Source organism: Lontra canadensis, unplaced genomic scaffold (genome assembly GCF_010015895.1).
Source record: "Lontra canadensis isolate GAN:19392208 unplaced genomic scaffold, GSC_riverotter_1.0 scaffold25, whole genome shotgun sequence".
Lineage (NCBI taxonomy): Eukaryota > Metazoa > Chordata > Mammalia > Carnivora > Mustelidae > Lontra > Lontra canadensis.
In genome coordinates, this window is record NW_022631019.1 from 4082553 (window position 1) to 4104838 (window position 22286).

General features: G+C 58.8%; 2 protein-coding genes across 8 annotated transcripts; both read left to right on the forward strand.

Moving 5' to 3' along the window:
* The first annotated feature begins 1158 nt into the window (after positions 1-1158).
* Positions 1159-10064, forward strand: TAS1R1 (taste 1 receptor member 1). The gene is made up of 6 exons (XM_032863280.1): positions 1159-1349; positions 3616-3922; positions 6244-7005; positions 7433-7645; positions 7959-8079; positions 9061-10064. Exons 1-6 carry the CDS (start codon positions 1159-1161, stop codon positions 9990-9992), a joined length of 2526 nt encoding a protein of 841 aa, XP_032719171.1. The 3' UTR covers positions 9993-10064.
* A 439-nt stretch (positions 10065-10503) lies between these two features.
* ZBTB48 (zinc finger and BTB domain containing 48) lies at positions 10504-17786 on the forward strand. 7 transcript variants are annotated; one of them, XM_032863285.1, is made up of 11 exons: positions 10504-10546; positions 11113-11809; positions 12288-12529; positions 14615-14726; positions 15320-15412; positions 15802-15888; positions 16032-16186; positions 16554-16690; positions 16765-16929; positions 17249-17337; positions 17427-17786. In XM_032863285.1, the coding sequence occupies exons 2-11, from the start codon at positions 11120-11122 to the stop codon at positions 17721-17723; spliced, it is 2067 nt and encodes a 688-aa protein (XP_032719176.1). In that variant the 5' UTR covers positions 10504-10546; positions 11113-11119; the 3' UTR covers positions 17724-17786. The 7 variants fall into 7 exon arrangements, with proteins under 7 accessions (XP_032719176.1, XP_032719177.1, XP_032719179.1 ...); XM_032863286.1 differs by having other exon boundaries at positions 10505-10541; XM_032863288.1 differs by having other exon boundaries at positions 10506-10546; positions 11117-11809.
* The last annotated feature ends 4500 nt before the right edge of the window (positions 17787-22286 follow it).

A 22286-nucleotide genomic window follows, 5' to 3' on the forward strand; every position in this document is an offset into this window, starting at 1 on the left:
CCACTGGCCCCTCCGGGGCTCCCGCGGGCCTGGGGATTCCGGGGCCTCAGCCTTGGCCACACCCCTCCGGGCCATCCCTCCGCGGGCCCTATTTACATTATGCAAAAGCCCCACCCCGGCCAGATACCCCGCTTTGAGTCCTGGGCCACCACTCCGGAAATGCACTTGGAATTTTTTTTCTTGCAGAAAAAGAACCAGGATTGGCGGTTTAAGCAAACCCGGTCTATTTCCATACTGTGTTTGCATGCAGTTGTCTTCGGCCTGAACGGAGCCCCGGTGGATAACAAGGCAAACCCACCACGATTCACTCAAAATTTCAGTGTCAGAAAACAGGCTGGGAGGAGGTCAACTCAAAGCTATGTCTCATTTAGTAAACTGAGGCCCGGGTAAAAAATTCTAAGATCCACAGCTCTCAGGGCGCCTGGGTGGCTCCGATGGTTAAGCGCCTGCCTTAAGCTCAGGTCATGATCCCAGGGGCCTGGAATCGAGCCCCGCATATGGCTCTCTGCTCAATGCAGAGCCTGCTTCTCCCTCTCCCTCTGCCATTCCCTCTGCTTGTGCTCCCTGGTTCTCTCTCTGTCAAATAAATTAAATCTTCTAAAAATAAATAAAATAAAATCCACAGGAGCCTCCACATTCTGTCCCCCAGAGAAGCTTTGTCCCTGCCTCCTGTCTCTGACCACCATCCCCCTCAAATGCCAGGGCTCCCTATCTCCGTTTCTTTAAGTAGGATCAGTGCCCAGGGTGGAGCCCAGCATGGGGATTTAACCCAAGACCCTGAGATCAAGACCTGAGCCAAGATCAAGAGTCAGCTGCTTAACCCAGGCAGCCAGCCAGGTGCCCCTGGGGCTCCCTTTCTGAGCCAGGTGAAACCACAGGCACCAGAGCAAGGACAGAAGCCACAAGCATGCCAAGGAAGGGTCAGTGGCTGCCACCTGGTTTGCATCCGTGCCTTCCCCCTGCCCAGTTCCTGAGAAGGACCACAGGCCCAGAAGGCCAAGGCAAGCAGCCAGGCTCCTATGACTGGGTTCCAGCCCCACCCCTGACATAGGCATGAAATTGGGAAGCATCTGGGCGGCTGCTCTCTATTCTACTTAAACGGCAACGTGGTCAGAGAGCTTTGCTCGGCCATGGCAGGCAGAGGAGCGTTTGGCCAGCATGTCACTCCTGGCAGCTCACCTGGTCAGCCTTCTGCTCTCCCTCTCCTGCTGCTGGGCCCTCAGCTGCCACAACACAGAACTGTCTCCTGACTTCAGCCTCGCCGGGGATTACCTCCTCGAAGGTCTGTTCCCTGTGCACTCTCACTGTCCGGGGGTGAGACGCAGGCCCACGGTGACTGTCTGTGACAGGTGAGTGAGGGGTCCTGTATCGAAAAGGCCCTCTGCCGGCCCTCCTTGGTGAAGACCATGCCCTTTCTGCCCCTGGGGCTACCGCCTGAACCACCTCCAGTCCCTCACCATCCTATAGCCACCACCTTCAAGCCCTGGCTAGACCTTCCCTGGCACCAGTTCTCCTTCCTCCTCTTCCTCTCCTTCTTCTTCTACTTCTCCTTCTCCCCCTCCTCCTCCTTCTTCAACTTCTTCTTCTCCTTCATCTTTTTTTAAGATTTTATTTATTTGACAGAGAGGGAGCAAGCACAAGTAGGGGGAGGGGCAGAGGGAGAAGCAGGCTCCCCACTGACCAGGGAGCCCAATGTGGGACTCAGTCCCAGGACTGTGGGCCACGACCTGAGCCAAATGTAGATGCCCAACGAACTGAGCCACCCAGGAGCCCCTTCCTTGGCACTTCTGCTCAGGTTCCACTTTGTAATATGTCATTTTGTCCTGGCTATTAGAGTGCTTTTTTTGTAAACCCCTTCCAGTTGTTTCTAGGCTTTGTGACATAAGGAGGTGACAAGGATTAAGCAAGCATGGGGGTGCCTGGGTGGCTCAGTTAAGTGTTTGCCTTTGGCTCAGGTCATGATCCCAGAGTCCTGGGATCAAGTCCCTCATCAGGCTCCCTGCTTGGCAGGAAGCCTGCTTCTCCCTCTCCCACTCCCCCTGCTTGTGTTCCCTCTCTCGCTGTCTGTCAAATAAATAATATCTTTAAAAAAAAAAAAAGAGGATTGGGGCACCTGGGTGGCTCAGTGGGTTAAGCCTCTGCCTTCAGCTCAGGTCATGATCTCAGGGTCCTGGGATCAAGCCCCATGTCGGGCTCTCTGCTCAGTGGGGAGCCTGCTTTCCCCTCTCTCTCTGCCTGTCTCTCTGCCTACTTGTGATCTGTCAAATTAAAAAAAAATCTTTAAAAATAAAAGAGGATTAAGCAATTATGACTTTTCCTGCCTTCCATGCCCTCCCTGCTCCTCTCCAGGTTCAAACTCCTGAATCTCCCAATGACAAGCCTGGTTTCCCATGAGGAGAAGGGAAAGCAGTAGATGCTCTAGGAGTTTAGTAAACATATCTTAGATCGGTGCCTTGCCTTCCTGAAGTTGAGAGTCGGTAAAGAAGAACATCTGCTTTTCTCCTAAAGAAGATAAGCTATTTGCCATCTGTGCAAGTCGAAGATTTGGGATGCTCGATGACGGACTGGGACTCAGTAGCAGGATGCCTCAAACATAAAGCACATCTGAGATTCACACAGGAGGAAGGTTCTGGAAAGCCTAGTGCAGGAAGACTGGCCCCAAGAGCTACAGCCAGGGAAGAGAAGATTTGGGGAAGAGGAGACATGTGGACACCCACTTCTGAAGGCATCACGGTGGGAAGCACTGAGTTTCCTCTGAGGGACTCAAGGACAGAACTGATAGAAATGATGCAAGACCCTTCCAGCAGGCACAGAGGGTGGGAAGGGGAATGTGCCTACACACTCTTCAGGAGACCTGAACCATGTCCCTGTAGGGACGCAGCCAGTAGTTCCCAAGAGGCAGTGAGGAACACAGGCCCTCACCACATTCATGAGTGTCCTGGTGAGAAGCACTAGTTAAACAAGGTTAAACAGGTGTGTGGTTAACTTTTTGTGTCAGCCTGACTAGGGTATGGTGCCCAGTTGTTTGGCCAAACACCTGGCTAGATGCTGCCGTGAAGGTTAACATTTAACTCAACACGGTGAGTAAAGCAGATGTTTTTCCGTCGTGTGGGTGGGCCTCATCCGATCAGCTGAAGACCTTAAGAGAAAAGATTGAGGTCCCCTAATAAGGAAGGAATTCGGCCTTCACACTCAAGACTCAAGCAGCATCAGCCACGGAGGGCATTTCCGGCCTGCCCTGCACACGTCAGACTTGTTGGCCCCACAACCATGTGAGCCAATTCCTTAAAACCACCTTCCTTCCTCTCTGTACATCCAGTTGGCTCTGTTTCTCTGGAGAACCCGAGCCACAGCAGGTGTCTCTGATACCGGACTTCATTGGCCTTCCAGCGCTAATATGCTTATCCGGGGGGCATGGTTTGCGGTTTCTCCAACTTGTACCCCCCCACCCCACCCAAAGGCCTGTTAACACAACTGTGTGTATGGCACAGGACCCACACTGAGGTCACGGTTATGGGCACCGGACAGATGACCTCCGAGTTTCCTTCCTACCCTCCAGAGAGTGTTGCAGCAAGGCCCTGCTCTTCTTGGCTCTCAGCTTGGCTCTCTCCACAGACCCAACAGCTTCAACGGCCATGGCTACCACCTCTTCCAGGCCATGCGCTTTGGCATCGAGGAGATCAACAACTCCACAACCCTGTTGCCTAACGTCACCTTGGGGTACCAGCTGTACGACGTGTGCTCTGAGTCGGCCAATGCGTATGCCGCACTAAGTGTGCTCTCCGTGCTGGGGACGTGTCGCGTAGAGGTCCAGGCAGACCCCGCCCACTACTCCCCTGCCGCGCTGGCAGTCATTGGGCCTGACACCACCAGCCACGCTGCCACCACCGCAGCCCTGCTGAACCCCTTTCTGGTGCCCCTGGTAAGCTGGGGGCCCCGCAGTGTGTCCACCTCCCCTTCTGGCAAGTCCAGTTGCGGCTGGGGGTGGTGGGCTGGAACTGCTGGGCCCCAAGGCCCGTCTGGCCCGCTGGATCCTCTGGGTGGTCCCCACTCATGAGTCACATTGCAGGGGGCTCTGCCCTGTCACAGTCCTGGCGCCACCATTTCTTCCTCCACAAGTGCTGCTTCCAGACCTTCTTGCTTCAATGATCCTGAGAAAACCATTCTCCTTTGAAAGCACTGCCCTTCACTCTCCTCCCACCACTGTCTTCTTTATGAAGAATGGAACACCCTTTGTTTCCTGCCCCACAGACTTCTCCCCTGCCCTCCTCCTTCTTCCTGCCTTCCTCTCCTCGTCCAGGCTCAGGCTTAGGCTCAGAGAGGTGTGGTCCACCACTCAGAGGGCTGTCCCCCAGGCCTTGCGCCCTCCTCTGCTTGTCAGCCTTTCCCAGGCTTCCTCCTCTGCCTGAAAGCCTGTAAGCTGGCCTCCCCATCTTTTAGGCACCTCCCCTCCCAGCACTGTCCTCCCTCTGCCCTCTTTCCACGGAAACTTACCTGCAGAACCTTCTAGTCTTGTTTGCTTCTCCCTCTTGCCATTTGCTTTTCAACCTCCTGCCCTGGCCGCTGTCCCACCACTCCTGCTCTTGTGATCTGGAGGGCTTTCTCGGTCTCCAAATCCAACAAATGCTTTTCAGTCCCTTTTACCTGACAGGACAATTCTGTGACATTCTTGACCAGTCCTTTGGTGACATTCTTTCCTCAGCATTTATGACCTACCCTCTCTTATTTATGGCCCCTCCTCCTCCTTATCAGTCTCCTTTAGAGAATCTCTCCCATCTCTTCTGAAAAAGTGGATGATTACCAGAGTACAGGATGCTCCCTTTCCCAAGCAGGCGTTGGGAGTAAAAAAATTTCCTCTACTGTTCAAGATTCTTCTGGCTGGTCTAAACATTAAATTGACATGAGACAGATTAACAGGAGAAAGTCAAAATTACCTATGTATAGGGAATCCACATAAACATCAGAGGTTCAAAGACAGGTAAAATAAGGCTTATATGCTATTCTGAACTAAGGATAAGCTGTAGGGGTCTGGGACTTCAAAGGAGAGGAACACAATTCATAGGAAGAGAAAAGAGAGTAAATGTTTAGTAAACAAATGTTTGCCAGGCCTTCCAGAAACAAAGGGACATAGAGAGGAATTTTATAACAAATTGGACTTTGCTAAGATTCCCCCCTTCCCACCACACCTAGTTCCTATTGTATTGTAGTTCTCCCTGGTGACAGTTTCCTAACCTGGAGATCTAAATTCTTTCAGGCAGTTAGGGGAAAGGTCAACATTTCCTCCTGAGTCTTTTGTGGCTTAATTATTTCGAACCGGAAATTAGCCCACGTGCCAAGGTGGCATATCTTGGGGTAATTCATTCAGAACCCCTACCCAGGCCATGAGCCCCATGGCTCAATTTCCCATTCTCTAACTCCTGTCCTGTGTTCTAAGCTCTGAGCCTCCTTCCTGGAACCTCATCCAGGATCTCCACCGCATGGACCCAGCAGGCCCCAAACTGAGCTCACCTCCCTAGAAAACTGGAGCTTCTTTCTTCCTGCATCCTCCCCTCCTGCTTCTCTACTCAAGCCAGGAAATGGGCAGGCCTACCTACATTCCTCTGCCCCCCACCCCCACAGTTAGCCCATCACCGTGGCCTCTGCATTTACCTTCTAAATGCTGCTCAGTCCGTCTCCTCTTCTACCTCACCACTGCCACATCTCTAACTCAGACCACCAACTTCTGTCATCTAGACGGTTCCATCAGCCTTCTAAGGGTTCTCCCGACTCTGGTCTTGAGCCTTTTCTAACATGTTCCTCATTGAAATCAGAGATTCATTCCTAAAGCACAAGTTGGACCATATCACTTCTCTGGCTAAACTTTTAGGGGCTCCCCATGGCCTATAGATAAAGACCAAGTCTCTGAGCCTGAAAATTAAGGCCTTCTGCCCTGACCAGACAGACTGACTTTTGTGCTCCTTCTTCCAGACGGGTCATCTGCCTCTAACCTTCTGGGTCATTTCACTCCCTCTGTGCAGCTTCTGTTCCCTTCCCCTTTCTCTCTCAGAACTTCCCCTTGGGTTTCTTCCTCTTCTCCAGATGTACCTTGTCAGCCTCCTATGTCCAGCGGAGCTCTCCTTGAGGGCCAGGGCAGGAACCAGGTGTCCCTCCTCCCCAGGTCCCAGTACCCAGCAAAGGGCCAGCAGTGGGGGTGGGGGTGACTTAAGATGATGCCACTGAACTTGCTGAATGGAACCCCCACAGGTCAGCTACGAGGCCAGCAGTGGGATGCTCGGAGTGAAGCGATTTTACCCCTCGTTTCTGCGCACCATCCCCAGTGATGAGTGCCAGGTGGAGGTCCTGGTGCTGCTGCTGCAGAGGTTTGGGTGGGTCTGGATCTCGCTGGTGGGCAGCGATGGCGACTACGGGCAGCTGGGGGTGCGGGCACTGGAGAAGCTGGCCCCCCAGCAGGGCATCTGCATTGCCTTCAAGGACATCATACCCTTCTCTGCCTACCCGGGGAGTGAGAGGATGCAGGCCATGATGTTTCGCCTGGCCCGAGCGAGGACCACCGTGGTGGTCGTCTTCTCCAGCAGGCAGCTGGCCAGGGTGTTCTTCGAGTCCGTGGTGCTGGCCAACCTCACCGCCAAGGTGTGGATCGCCTCAGAGGACTGGGCCATCTCCAGACACATCAGCAGCGTGCCCGGGGTCTGGGGCATTGGCACGGTACTGGGTGTGGCCATCCAGCAGAGGCTTGTCCCTGGCCTGAAGGAGTTTGAAGAGGCCTATGTCCGGGCAGCTAAGGGACCCCATGGGCCTTGCTCCGAGGGCTCCTGGTGTAGCAGCAACCAACTGTGCAGGGAGTGCTGGGGTTTCACAGCACAGCAGATGCCCACGCTCGGAGCGTTCTCCATGAGCTCTGCCTACAACGTCTACCGGGCTGTCTACGCAGTGGCCCATGGCCTCCACCAGCTCCTGGACTGTGCCTCTGGAGCCTGTTCCAGGGACAAGGTCTATCCCTGGCAGGTAAGGTAGCCCAGCCTCTGGCACCCTGAAACAGGGTGATTACCTGAGGCAAGCAGAGTGATCACTCTCTGGCATAACTAGGTACCAGGGTAGGGGACAAAGGCCACCGATCAGAGGACTGATGTCCTCTCTTAGGCTTCGCTTCTCTGAACCTCAGCCCCTCCCACTCACCATGCTTCAGATCCAGGACTAAAAATCAGTGTAAAGGAGGTCCTTTGTTAGAAGCTTCCTCTCAGGAGGCTGGTTGGGAGGGTTGGGGGGCTTCCTTGGAGGAGAAGGAGGGCTCTGAATTTCCAGATGGACGGAAACCACCTCAATAGAAGCACAAGGCCCCAGGCACTTGCTTCCTGAGCCTTCTAGGTCTGGGCGACTGAGAAGGAACAGTTTTTGCCATCTAGGGCAGCTCCCTGATCCCTGTTTATTTCAGCTTCTGGAACAGATCCGCAAAGTGAATTTCCTTCTACACGAGGATAATGTTATATTTAATGACAACGGGGACCCTCTCAGCAGCTATGACATAATTGCCTGGGACTGGAGTGGCTCCAAGTGGACCTTCAGGGTCATTGGCTCCTCCACGGGGCCTCCAGTTCAGCTGGACATAAACAAAACCAAAATCCGGTGGCACGGAAAGGACAACCAGGTAAGAGATATGGTCCCGCACCAGGGGACTGCCTTATGGGCAGCCTGGAGCCTGGGGATGCTCTGGACACAGCTTACAAAGAGCAGGAGGGGGATCCTAGGTACTAGGCCAACAAGGCTCTATCCAGCCCTGCCAGGGCAGCCCCCCAGGCAATACCCAGATGGTTGGCTGCTGCTGGTTTACAAAACCAGGGGCTCTGCCCTGGGAGTGAGCAGTGAAAACAGATGCACAGAGATCATTGCCCATTCTACATGTGAGCATCCCTTCACCTGAGCCACTCCGTATGGTTAAAAACACCTGTGGCTTCTTGCAGGTGCCTAAGTCCGTGTGCTCCAGCGACTGTCCTGAAGGGCACCAGCGAGTCATTGTGGGTTTCTACCACTGCTGCTTTGAGTGTGTGCCTTGTGAGGCTGGGACCTTCCTCAACAAGAGTGGTGAGTGCCCAAGAGAGTGGGCGGTGACTGGGCACTCCTAGGGTCTGTAGAGCAGATGAGGGGATCCCCCTTGGGTCACACATGTGCAAAACCAGGGCCTTGCTCACTTCGCTGCCAATCAGGTATGGGACGGAGAACACCTGCCACCAAACTGAATTCCGAGGAAGCAGAAAGAGACAAGCAGTTGAAGTCCTCAGACCCACTACGTCTTTTACTAGAGAGCTCCCAGCCCAATTCCTACAGGAGCAATTTTATCCTAAATTCAACGTCTTTATGCAAACAGATGTAGCTATATTCCCTTGGACCCTCCCATGCTACCTGTGCAAAGTCCCTTCCATTGCCCATGCTGAAGACAGTCAGCACCTTGAACAGCTTGGCTTGAATGCAGACACTGTTGTATCTGCAGCTGAAGAATCAACGTATTCCACCCAGCGATGGAAGGTCAAGATCAGAGAGCAAATTGGGGTAGCTAAGGGCTCAGCCCAGAGCTGGATCCATGAGCCACATTCTTTCCTTTCACATCTCTGTGGGCATGGAAATGTGTCTCTTCTGTTCTCAGAGTCAGAGAAACCACAGAGTGGCAGCACAGGAAGGTGGATTTGGTTAAGGGAAGTGCTGGGCAGGGATGAAAATGCCCTTCCTCCAGGGCTGACTGCTCCTATGGGATCATAGCCTCACTGGCATGTGGGCAGAGTCCCCAGAGTGAGGTTCTCCCTAAGGACCTCTTGGTTTCCAAGCCCAGGGGTTCATGAGCTAGTTAGAACCTACCCAAGCATCTCCCGAATCTGTAATTCATACAGGCATCTGGAAGAAACACTTGGCCTGGGGACCACACTCAGGGCCACCCCCATCTCACCGTGCCCAGTAGCGCCCAGCTCCTGTGGGACAGCCCTCCCAGCACCCAGCAGGCCTATGTGGCCTCCCTTCCTCACTCCTGTTCTGCTCATCTAGCTCTCAGGAGCCTTCTGGCTTTCCTTCCAGACCTCCACAGCTGCCAGCCTTGTGGGAAAGAAGAATGGGCACCTGAGGGAAGTGAAACCTGCTTCCCACGCACCGTGGTGTTCTTGACTTGGCATGAACCTATCTCTTGGGTGCTGCTGGCAGCTAATTCGCTGCTCCTGGTGCTGGTGACTGGGACTGCTGGCCTGTTTGCCCGGCATTTAGAGACCCCTGTGGTGAGGTCAGCTGGGGGCAGGCTCTGCTTCTTCATGCTGGGCTCCCTGGCAGGGGGCAGCTGTGGGCTCTATGGCTTCTTTGGGGAGCCCACCCTGCCCACATGCTTGCTGCGCCAAGGCCTCTTCGCCCTCGGTTTTGCCATCTTCCTGTCCTGCCTGACAATCCGCTCCTTCCAACTGGTCTTTATCTTCAAGTTTTCTGCCAAGTTACCCACCTTCTACCACGCCTGGGTCCGAAACCGTGGTCCCAGCCTATTTGTGGTCACCAGTTCAGTGGCCCAGCTGCTCATCTGTCTGACTTGGCTTGCGGTGTGGACCCCGCGGCCCACCAGGGAGTACCAGCGCTTCCCTCAGCTGGTGGTGCTCGACTGCACAGAGGCCAACTCAGTGGGCTTCATGTTGGCTTTCGCCTACAATGGCCTCCTGTCCGTCAGCGCCTTTGCCTGCAGCTACCTGGGCAAGGACCTGCCAGAGAACTACAATGAGGCCAAATGCGTCACCTTCAGCCTGCTCCTCAACTTCGTGGCCTGGATCGGCTTCTTCACAACAGCCAGCGTCTACCACGGCAAGTATCTGCCCGCGGCCCACGTGCTGGCGGCGCTGAGCAGCCTGAGCAGCGGCTTCGGAGGTTATTTCCTCCCCAAGTGCTACGTGATCCTGCGCCGCCCAGAGCTCAACAGCGCGGAGCACTTCCAGGCCTCCATCCAGGATTACACGCGGCGCTGCGGCTCCACCTGACCGCGGAGGCGGGCAGGACCAGCCCAGGGATGGGGGTGAGGGGCGGGCCTGACACCTCCTCGGGCTCGGGGGTCGCGGGTCGAGCGAGGCGCGCGCGCCCTGCGCTCTCCGGGAGGCCCCGAGACCAGCAAGGTGTACGCTCGCGGAGTCCAGCCCAGGCTCCGGGCTGCCAATAAAGCGGTGAAATGTGCGTCCCGGTTGCGCTTGCTGTCTGGGGCGAGGGTGGGGCGCTACCACCCCCAGGTCGAGGCCGCGGCGGGGCCCAACCGCAGCCGGAACCCATGGACGCGGTCCCAACCTGGCGAAGAGCATGCGCCCAGCTGGCCGTTGCCAAGCAACTCCGGGAGGCGAGCCCGACGCCGAGAGAACTGGGCCCGGCCCCCTCGCCCCACCCCATTGGCCGTTCTCTGCCTGGCCCCGCCCCTAGGGCGGGGCCAAGGCCCTGCGCCTCTGGGTCCCTCGCTCCGTCCGGCGCGCCCTGACGTCACGTCCTGCGGCGCCTACGGCGGCGGCGGCGACGGCGGCGTCTCCGTACGGTCGGCCGTGCACGTAAGGTCTGGGCAGTTGGTCAGGGGTGCTGTGGAGACGACGAGGTCCGGGGTCGGTGGAGCCGACGCGGGGAGCACGGGCCGGGGTGAGGAGGTCGGGGGGAACGGGGCGAGGGAGGGAAGAGCTGCGGGCCGCCGTCGCCGCCTTCCGCCCGGCCTCCCGGGACGTGTGGGCGCGCCGTGGGTTCTGCTCACCTGTCCGCCCCCGCAGCCCTCCCCTGCCACGGGTCCTCTGGCCGTGCCAGGCCGGTCACTTCGCGCCGACCCCCCGATTCTTTTCCCGCACTGATTCCTCCCACCCGCTCCTCCTCACGCCCGTCCTGCCCCCCGCCAAGCCATGCTTCCGCCCCCTGTGGTCTCTGGCCTACCCAGTGTGGGCGGCTCGCCGGGCCCGCACCCCCAGGAGGCGTGCACCCCATTCCTGGCTCAGCTGGCACGCTCTAACCTTGACCCAGGCCCTCGCTAGGATCAATGTTGACTGGTTGAGCAGAGCGCGCCTCCCCTTTCCCCCTTTCCCTCGCTACTGCTGGGATGGGCCGCCACTGTGTCACTTTTGCCTTCCTGTCCTCCAGACAGACCATGGATGGCTCCTTCATCCAGCACAGCGTGAGGGTTCTGCAGGAGCTCAACAAGCAGCGGGAGAAGGGCCAGTACTGCGATGCCACCCTGGATGTGGGGGGCCTGGTGTTCAAGGCCCACTGGAGTGTCCTGGCCTGCTGCAGCCACTTCTTCCAGAGCCTCTATGGGGATGGCTCAGGGGGCAGCGTTGTCCTCCCTGCCGGCTTCGCCGAGATCTTTGGTCTCCTGTTGGACTTCTTCTATACCGGTCACCTTGCTCTCACCTCAGGGAACCGGGATCAGGTGCTCTTGGCAGCCAGGGAGTTGCGAGTGCCAGAGGCTGTGGAGCTGTGCCAGAGTTTCAAGCCCAAAACCTCAGTGGGGCAGGCAGCGAGTGGCCAGAGCGGGCTGGGGAAGCCCGGCCCCCGGAATGTGAACAGCCACCTCAAGGAGCCGGCAGGCTTGGAGGAGGAGGACGTTTCGAAGGCGCTGGGTCAGGTCCCCAGGGACCAGGAGATCAGTGGCAGTCACAGCCCCGAGAGGCCCCAGCTTGCTGTCCCTGCCCACAGCGAGAGCCCCTCCTTTCACCGTGGGAAACTCAAGCCGACCTTAAAGCTTTGTCCCTCAGAGGACAAGGAGCCCGAGGATTGCAAAGTCCCCCCAAGGCCCTTTGAGGCTGAAGGTGTTCAGCTGCAGAGCGGGAATAATGAGGTATTGTGCCCAGGGAATGGGGAGGTGGGAGTTAGCGGGAAGAGATTGACGCTCTTCTGGGGTAATCTGGACCCCAAGGTAGAATCTTAGTTATGTGGGTCTGGAATAGGTTTTCTTTGAACCTAGGAATCTGGCTCTAGTCGCAGCCTCAGGCTGACCTTTCTATGCGTCACAGCTGTCGAGGACTGGCAGCCTCTTGGGGTTGGAGAGCTGGCCTCAGGGTTACAGGGGTTTCCCGACGGTGGTGAAATCCGGCCTGACTTCCAGCTCCCCACAGAGAGAGCCACTGCTCTCCAAATCCAAGATTCTAACGTGACCTGCCTTAGGACCCTGATGGGAGCAGTCACCGATAAAGGGAATGTGTGTGGGATAGGCCTTGGGATGGAACTGGATGGCGCTGGCTGCCCTGGACATCTGTCCCCAGAACTCCCACTGATTAATTTGGTGACCTCGCTTCCTGCTGCCTTTTCTGCTCTAGTGGGAAGTGGTGGTTCAAGTTGAGGACGACGGGGATGGTGATTACGTTTCAGAGGCTGAGACCTTGCCAACCAGGAGGAAATCAAACGTGATCAGAAAGCCGTGTGCGGCTGAGCCAGCCCTGAGCGCAGGTTCCCTGGTAGCAGAGCCCGCTGAGAACAGAAAAGGTACAGCGGTGCCAGTTGAATGCCCCACGTGTCATAAAAAGTTCCTCAGCAAATATTATCTAAAAGTCCACAACAGGTAAACGGTCTGTTTTTTAATTTTCTTTTCCTGTCTGCCATTCTCTTGGTAGGGGAGGGGCCCGCACTGCACTCTTCTGGGCCTTGTGGGGGCCGGGGGCTCCGTTGCAGATTCACGTAGTGCCTGATGTCCGCCTGCCTCTCCTCATCGGGGAGTGAGAACCGGGCCTGGGGTTGGATTTCTTCTTCCTCCTTCTCCTACTCCGAGTGGGTGTTTGCACGCTTGTTAATAAGTCCCACCCACTGTGGACTGTGACCTGTAGCTGCCTTCTAAGGGGATGAGAGAAGCTCATGGCCTCGTGCTGTATTTCTGAAGCCTGGCAATGTGGGCTTTGGGCCAAGATGTCAGTCTTTAGGGTTGGTGCCTCCTGTGATTCTGGGGAAATGGTCGTTTGCTTACACCTGTGTTTGGAAAGGTAGCGAGAGGCCGTATGAAGCTATGCTAACTCACAGTAAAAGTGAAAATGAGTTCCGTTTCTTAGATGCACTGGCCACATTTCAAGTGCTCCAGAGTTGGGGGGGGTCCCTGGCTGCTGACTGAGCACAGACAGAACATTTCCATGGTCACAGGTTTCTTGACAGCGCTGCTCCAGGTCTCTGCGAGGCCTCCAGGGGTGGCCGCTAAGAGACGTGCTTTCTAGACCTGCCGTCTCATAGTCCGAGTCGTCCCTAGGCTGATTTCTTGCCAGGCCAGGTTGGGCCACACACGCTTTCTCAGCGTGGTGCTCTGGGAAGCCGGCGGTGACGAGCTGGAGTCATTGCCAGCTGAGGATTGCTCGCCCTGCTGTGGGGCAGCTGCGGCCACTGGGGTCTGGGGAAGTGCCAGTGTGGGAGGCCCCCTGGGTTGGTCCACATCTGCCTGATGCTCCCCCAGCAGGAGGCTTGGGGGCAGGCACCGTCTCCATCCCTACCTTGGGCTGCAGGCTCCTGGACTGGCCTTGAGACCTGGGAAGGGATGATGCCCTCGCAAGGTCACTGGGACGAGGACAGTCCGTGGAGGGGCAGGGGAGAGAACCACCTGGCCTTGGAGAACCGGTGAGAGCACTCCCGGTGCGCTCAGGTGCTCTGAGGTCACGGTTCGTTGGCTCCTTCGTTCTGCTGGTGGCCGACAAGCCTGTTGTGCGCGCTTGGGGGTAGCTTAGCGAATACAGCAGAGGCGTTAGGGCGCCTGCCTCTCAGCAGGGCCGCGCGGACTGGAACTGACAGATGCCAGCTTGACCCTGTGGGGGAAGACGGGAAGTGCCGCAGAAGAAAGCAGGGGCTGAGCCCTGCCCAGAGGTCGGGGAGTTCAGGGTGAGGTGGTGGTGCAGCTCTAAAGAAAGGAATTTGGAGGAGACTCAAAGGAGGTGGGACCTTCACCAAGAGAGCGGCTGCGGGGAGTGTTGTGGGTCGAGGGGGGCCAGAGCAGAGGCCCTAGTGTGAGCGGTAGGTCGGCAAACATCAGGGAGGCCAGAGCTGGGGAGCGATGTAAGGGGCTGGCGGGCCGTGCCTCCTAGGTGCCAGGCCTTTCCTCGGGGTGAAGTGGGCGGTGTTGCAGGGGTGGGAGCAAAGGGGCGCTGAGGTCTGACTACATCTCAGGGTCACCCTGGAGGCTGGAGTTCACTGTGACGAGACGGGGCTCAGGCAGCCGGGCAGGGGATGGCCCGGGCAGGGGACGGCCCGGCCGCGCTAGGCGGTAGGAGTGGAGGCCAGGCGAAGCGGTTGGGTTCTGGCTGTGGTCGTGATGGCAAAGCCCACAGAAGCTGAGGTGGACTGTGCGGTTTCTCTGGGGAGTCGGGACCCAGGGATTATTTCTTTGGCGAGATACTAGCCAGCTGGGCCCGTGTGGCTCTGCAGGGCCCCTCCGCGTGCAGCTCTGCAGGCTCCCGTGAGGAGGAGGGCTTCTGGGCGCACCTGTGTGGCTTCATCAGCCAGGTCTGACCAAGCCAAGTGGGGAGCCATGGCCAGGACTGCTCTTCCTCTCTGCTGTGGAGCCCAGCACTGCCGGTGGGGGAGCCGGAGGGGCGCTGGGTGCGGGAGGGGCGCTGGGTGCGGGAGCGGCGGGAAGTCGCTCAGGCCCCACACCCTCTGTGCCTTTTCCTGGCAGGAAACACACGGGGGAGAAACCCTTCGAGTGTCCCAAATGTGGAAAGTGTTACTTTCGGAAGGAGAATCTTGTGGAGCATGAAGCCCGGAATTGCATGAACCGCTCCGAACAGGTACCTGTGGGTTGGCCCAGGATTTGTGGGCAGGGCGTGCTGGCCTTTGTCTTCCTGCCGTCTGAGAGGGGCCCCCAGGAGACAGTCTTAGACAGGACTGTAAACCCCGGGGAGCTGGAGTGTCCTTGGGTGCCATCGAGTCCACTCCCTGGTACCACAGGTGGGCACATCGGTCCCAAGAGCAGGAGGCACTTGGTGGGAGGCGTTTTGGGCTTGCCCATGTGGGCCCCGGGACTCTGGAGAAGGGGTGTCTAAGTGGGGGATGGCTGCTGAGAAAGGCCACCTGCCCGCACACCATGGGCTGGCCCATGTGACGTGGCCGACTAAATTCTACCCTCTTCTTCCTAGAGGCCTGTTGCTGGGGGTTGCGGGGGGGTCTCTCAGTCCCTTCCCCCAGTCTGGCATGGTGGGTTTGCAGAGCTCGGCGACCGTCAGGGTCAGGGCAGGCAGGTCACGTGTTGCCCTCTCCCACCCTAGCGTCCCCCCCCTCGGGCAGACTCCTCCCAGCAGCGAGTGGAAGCCCGGGCAGAGGCTGCCGTCGCAGGCAGAGGCCCCCCCCTGATGCCGGCCCTGCTTGCCCCTCACACTGCCAGGTCTTCACGTGCTCCGTGTGCCAGGAGACCTTCCGCCGGAGGATGGAGCTGCGGGTCCACATGGTGTCCCACACCGGAGAGATGCCCTACAAGGTCAGGCTTGGCCTGTCCCCAGGGCGGTGGGCAGAGGGGCAGCCCCAGGATCCCTCCTGCCAAGCCCCATACATGGGATGATGTTGGGTGCCACCTCCTTGCTAGCTGTCAAGAGGCCCAGCCTTCCCTACCCGTCTTGTGTCCCCTACCTTCGGGCAGGGACACTGGCCCTTTCTGGGCCCTTCTTTCTTTCCGTGGAGGGCGGGCTCAGTGTCCCTGTGGGCCTGGCACTGGCAGCCCTCTCTGGAGCATCCTTTACCCCAGGTCAGGGAACCTCCTGGCATCTTAGGCTTGGCCCTGCTGTTGGGTTCCTGCCCCTACAGCCTCGGGGCAGCCAGGGTCCCCTGGGTGTGAGTACCCAAAGAGGTGACCGTGGGCTTGTTTTCCAGTGCTCCTCCTGCTCCCAGCAGTTCATGCAGAAGAAGGACTTGCAGAGCCACCTGATCAAGCTGCACGGCGCCCCCAAGCCCCACGCCGTGAGTGCCGGGCCGGCCGGGCACTGGGAACTGGCAATAGCGAGGAGGTGGTCAGAGCCAGGCAGGCTCCGTGGCTTCTGTTGTGTGGAGGACAGGGAGCCCCTCCCTGCCCTCACCCCGGTCTTGCTCCGTCTGTCGCATAGTGTCCCACCTGTGCCAAGTGCTTCCTGTCCCGGACGGAACTGCAGCTGCACGAGGCTTTCAAGCACCGTGGGGAGAAGCTGTTCGTGTGTGAGGAGTGCGGGCACAGGGCCTCCAGCCGGAATGGCCTGCAGATGCACATCAAGGCCAAGCACAGGTGTGCACGGGTGGTCTTTCCCCAGGCCGGTGCCTGGGCCTGGAAGACAGACTTAGCTGAGGCTTGTGTGGGACTGGAGCCGCTCTGGTGGTGGCACCTGAGGGATGAGAGAGTTTGCCGGGCAGAAGGGTGGGGGGAGAGTCTTAGTGTCCCGCGGCTCCCCGGATGGGGCTGGTGTGCTTTTCCCTGCCGGCACCACCCCAGCCCTTCTTCTGCACAGCTGGTCTCCGCTGGGGCCTGGTCCCCCGAGTCAGGCGGCCGTGCTTCAGGCGTGATGGTTTCCTTGGGCCAGGGGCAGAGTGAAGGGAGCTGCTTCCCTTGCTGATGGTGTCTGTGTCCGTCCGTTCCCCCCACACCGTCCGGGCAGGAACGAGAGGCCGTATGTCTGTGAGTTCTGCAGTCACGCCTTCACCCAGAAGGCCAACCTCAACATGCACCTGCGCACGCACACCGGCGAGAAGCCCTTCCAGTGCCACCTCTGCGGCAAGACCTTCCGCACGCAAGGTGAGGCGGGCCCAGCCTCTCCCTGTGCTGGGGCCGAGGCCCAGCGGCTGAGCCCCCCCGCCTTGTCCCCACAGCCAGCCTGGACAAGCACAACCGCACCCACACGGGTGAGAGGCCGTTCAGCTGTGAGTTCTGCGAGCAGCGCTTCACGGAGAAGGGGCCCCTGCTGAGGCACGTGGCCAGCCGCCACCAGGAGGGCCGGCCTCACTTCTGCCAGATCTGTGGGAAGACCTTCAAAGGTACTTGGTTTTGCATCCCTCGCACGTCCCTGAGCGTGCCGCGGGGGATCTGAGCGGGCTGGAGTCTCTGCGGGGAGGGGCAGCAGTGGCTTCTGTGCGCGCCTCTTTGGCATGAAACCTTGCCGGAGGATCTCGTTTCCTGTGCTTTCAAGACGAGCTTGGAGCTGCCGCAAGGTGGGGGTGGAGGCTCCGGAGGGTTCTGTGCAGGGCCCTGGGGATGCTGTGAGGCAGCCACACACCCGGACCGCCCTTCACCCCAGCACCACCTGCTCAGTTCCCTCCTCTCCTGATGCCGGGTCCCTTCCCTCCCCTTTGGCAGCCGTAGAGCAGCTGCGCGTGCACGTCAGAAGGCATAAGGGCGTCAGGAAGTTCGAGTGCACGGAGTGTGGCTACAAGTTCACCCGGCAGGTAGGCCTGGAGCCAGAGGCCCCACTCCTACCCCCTTGGGCCCCGCACCTCTCCCGGGCCAGCCCTGAGTCCTCTTGCCCCCGCCCCAGGCCCACCTCCGGAGGCACATGGAGATCCACGACCGGGTGGAGAACTACAATCCGCGGCAGCGCAAGCTCCGGAACCTGGTCATTGAGGACGAGAAGATGGTGGTGGTGGCACTGCAGCCCCCCGCCGAGCTGGAGGTGGGCTCGGCTGAGGTCATCGTGGCGTCCCTGGCCCAGGGCGGCCTGGCCTCCCAGCTCCCTGGCCAGAGACTCTGTGCGGAGGAGAGCTTGGTGAGCCCGAGTGTCATGGAGCCCTCGCTCATCATCACGGCGGCCATCCCCGAGGACTGTGACACATAGCCGCCCTGCCGTCACTGCCCGCTTGGCCCCAGCCCCCAATAAACCACACGGCTTTGGACTTCAGCGTTTCAGCCTGTCTGGCCGTCGTTCCCCAGTCACCTAGTTTCCACGGCTGTGCCGCTTTCCCACAGAGTCTAGAAGAAACGGTACCTTGCCCAGCCATCTCTGTACCTCGGGCTGCTGCTCAGCCAGCAGCTTCCCCACCTTGTCGGGAGACCTCAGCAGAGCGAGACACTTGGGTGCTTTCCTCTGCGCTTGTCTCTGTCTCCTTCTAGAACTGGGCGTGGGGCGTTGCTGTTTCTCAGCCGTGGTGCTGCCACCTGGTGGGGGTAGAATTCATTACCAGAGCTCTGGAGTCTCGGCCCCTGAGGACCTTGCTGGTGTGCAGCAGATCCCACTGGGGAGCCTGAGGATGGGGCTCTGGTTTGCAGGCCCTGGACCCTGGCTGGCGGAGGACCACAGACCAGATCCTTCCCTTGGGAGGGTCCTAACTTGCTTTGCTTGTCGAGGGGTCCTGGAGTTCAGGCAAGGCCACGTCTAGAATGACAGGAGGCCCTGCTGGTCCCCGGGTTCACCAGCCACAGGGACAGCAGGGCTGGGTGCCAGATCACAGAGGAAGACTGCGGGGGTGCTCAGCGTTATTAATAGCACTGTGACCTGACGCAAACGATTGCTTCATTTCCTCATCTTTAGTGGAATTAGGACCAGCCCAACCCTCTGTGCCAGGATGGTTGCAGTCATCTGCAGCTGGGTGGCAGACCGCCCCGGGACTTCCCTCGAGGCTGGAGGGCGGGGGTCTGTGCCTGGCAGGAGGGTGCTGGGTGTGAGCCTGGGCCCCTCTCCACAGGTTTCCTCCCAGCACAGTGGCTGGCCGCCAAGGATAAGTGTTCTACAGGCCAAAATTGTGAGGCCTTCTCATGACGTAGCCCTCCAGTCACGTAGTGTCACCTTTGCCAAGCTGTGTTGGGCCAGATCGTCACCAGAACATCACTCCCCAGATTCAGGGGGAGGGGATGGGTGTTAAGGACTGCACACAACCGTTCACAACCACCCCACCCGGAGCACAGGGCCCTGCTCAGTACTTGGCACGGAGCAGATTTCTGAATGGGGTGCTGACGGTCATGACCGAGATCTTAAGTCAGGGACTACCTAAATCCTGTCACTGGGACTTCCCCGAAACACCAGCCCCATGCTCTGCTAAATTCCTCCTGGAGTTTGAGGAGGACAATCTGTTTTAGACCCAGAACCAATCTAAGCTGCTTTGTTTTTATTTCTTGACCACGGGGGCACTCAGAGGTAAAGACCATATTCCGGGATTCAGGGACAACCACGGATGCCCAGGCTATGCACGGTCCCAAGGGCACTTCAGTGCAGTTGTTACAGAGGTGACGAACTATGGCCTCAAGATGCTTCCTTCCCTTGCTCAGGCCTTGGTCCTTCCCTTGGAGTCTACATGAGGAGGCTTTCTGGGCTTCATGGCCCAAGGGACCCATGGCTTCTCCCCCTAGCCCGGGTCCAACATTCGCCCACTGCAGATGGGGTCTCAGACCCTACCTTCAGGAGTGGGGGAAAGCAAGATGGGGGGCAGAGTGCCAAGAGGGGGAGTCGGGGAGGCCAAACCAGCTCTGGAGTGGCGAGTGAGGGCAGGACTTGGGCACCTGCATGCTGCTCGTCTGGGGCTCAGCCTCCTCTTCCCGCCGCTTCCCACCTTGTACTGATCAGAGACAAGGAAGGGCCTCAAAGCTTTGCTCCAAGACTTTTAGGAGCCCTGGGCACTCCCAACCTCTGTCCCCTCCCCCATCTGGCACGGCGACAGCCCTACACTGCTCTGCCTCTGCCCAAAGTTTCCAAGACCTCAGCAGCAGGATAAAGACCATGACACCGAGTGTATAGGAAATAGTTTTATTTCAAAAAAGTATATACTGAAGGCATCCTACTATCTTAAATAGGATCCCGGACAGCCAGGCCTATTGAACAAATAAATAGGCAAATCTGCCCCATGCCCTGAGGCTGGAACTAGATGTTGGACACCGAATGGGGTGTGTCCTTTAGTACGTAGGTCTCTGAAATCATATAAATATACTTTATAGTAAGTCAGCATTAAATACCAGTCACTGAATTTTCATAACTTAATTTGTCTCATAGACTGAAAGTTCTGTGCATCCAACACAGACGGTTCCACCCCGAGTCGACCCATCTCTGACCCCAGCCAGTGTGCAGACATCTCTAAGTGCCACCGGGAGCAGGGAGGGTGAGGGAGGGCCGGCCGACCCTGGACCCCCCCGCTGGGGTCTGCTGGAACCTGCGCTGCCGGGGCCGCCGCCTCCCCTTCCCACCCTGGTGTCCCAAACCGAAGATGGGGTCCGGGTGGAGGGGACCTGCGGATTCCGGCACAAGCGCAGAGCCTGTCACTGGTGCACACCACGCCAGCCACCATCTGAGTGGCCTCTGGACACGGGTGGTCAGTCACGTGGTAGCTCGTCACAGAAAAGTACCAAAAAGAGAGGAGTAGGAACAGGGACGGGCCCCCACCAGGAGAGAGCCTCTGCGGCGGAGGCCGCACAGAGGCCTGAGTGGGCACCAGCCCTCATTGTGCCTCTTGTGCGGTCAACAAAGGCTGGTTTTGTATGGAAAACAAGGCGTGTGCAGTGCCCCCGTCCCAACAGAAAAGCGTTACAGGACACCTCTCCCTGTAAGTTGCTGACCCCGGGAAATCGTTGACCTTGACAGAGCCCAGTTCCGCTGGAGGGAGGCCGGGACAGTTCCAGCAACCACAGCACATGTCCACGCTGGACTGCCCACCCTGCCTTCGCAGAGCGCGCCATGAGGACCAGGCCTGCATTCTTCCTCTGGGAGGGTGTCCTGCAGACGCGCATCTACCTGCGTGACACGTCCGCACACCGAGGGCGCAGGCCACAGGGGCTGGCACAGAGCTCCGCCAGTGCTGGGCAGCGCAGCCCTGCCCTCCCCCTGCCAGGGGACGAGCCATCCTGCCTGGGCAGCCTCTGCCCACACTGGAACCAAGGACAGACGCTTCACAGAGCACGGATGACCTCCAAGGGGTTGGCTTGCTGGGAAGGCACCGGAGCCAGAGGAGAGTCATCCCCAGCCCGGGCAGCGCGGAGCCAGACCACCCCTGGGGTTGGCGGGGGGCGGGGGGAGGACAACATTCCTACCAGGAGGAGTGAAGGCGACACCTGGGGCGTGAAGAAGCCCGTGCCCGAGGGATCCCACAGCCAGGCCTGCCCGGCACAAGGGAATCCCAAGAAGGCCCACAACCCCGCCTTCCGGGCACAGTGGGTGTGCGGAGGTGACAAGGCAGGGCACGACTGAGGGGCTGGCCGCGAGCTGGAGCCGCTCCAGCCCGGGGTCCCGGCGCAGGTCTGATAGCGAGGACTCCCCACCAGGGCACGATGCGGGGGACCCCAGCCTAAAGCTCTTGAGGCCATGGGGCTTCCTCCCCAGAAGCACCCATGCCCTGTGGCCAATGAAAGTGTTTCAGTGCCACTTAGGAAGGGACAGTGCCAGTACGAACGCATTTCCAACTCCGTTCACTAGGAACGGCAACTCAACAAACACTTGCTTTCCATGTTTCTAAGGAGGGAGATGCAAATATCCTCCTCTTCGGAAGCAAGACAAATCCAACTGAAGGTTACTTGGGGACCTTTAGAGAAGACCAGTCACTCCCAAGAGGAAAACGGGCCGCTGAGCTGTGGAGCTTCCCAGAGCTCCCCCGCCACTCTCCTGGAGAAGCCCCAGGCTTTGGAGGAGCGGGGAGCATCACCCCGCCCTGCAGAAGCGGCTCCAGAAGAGTCAATCCAGACTGTTTCTTGCTGCCTCCCTCCCCAGCTCCACCCCCTTCTTCCAGGAAGGGCCACACTGTGTTTCAAAACTTGCAGCCAACCATGACAGCTGCCCTGCCCAGGGTCTCCTCTGGAAGCAGCAGGCTTCTCTGCTCCCATGGGAGGGCGAGGGCACCTGCAGACATCTGCCCGGCTGCGCCGCCCAGTAAGAGGCTACAACCTGACATCTGTGGGCTTTTGCCCTCTCCCGCACACATCTAGGAAGACGGTCCTGGAGGTCTCCAAGTCCGGTGAAACACACCACCTGGAGGGGTGGGCGGACGGGGACACTCAGCGTTGGCCTCAGCCCAGGTTCACTGGCACATCCCTCAAGGGCCCCCTCTTCAAGGCCGCCCTCCTATCCGGTCCCACTGGCCTACGGGCACTGGGATCACACACCCCTGTAAGGAGTGTTCTGCTGTGACGCCCCCGAGGGGGGATGGAGCCAGGCAGGCAGAGGCCCTCTGTCTGGGGAGCTGGCCCCCTGCGATATCTGGCACTGGACACGGTGTCTAGGACCCCACTGCGGCCATCGCCAGCCTGGTTCCCAATGCTCCAGGTCAGCGGAGGCTGCGGGCCTGGGAGGACAGGCCTGGACCGCTCCCAGACTCTCAGGGGAGGACTTGTACCCCACAGGTGGCCCTCCTCTCTGAGCGGGGAGCAAGGAGGTGGGGGCAGCGGCAGCAGGAGTCGTCCCCTGCTGCAGCCAGAGACCTTTGCC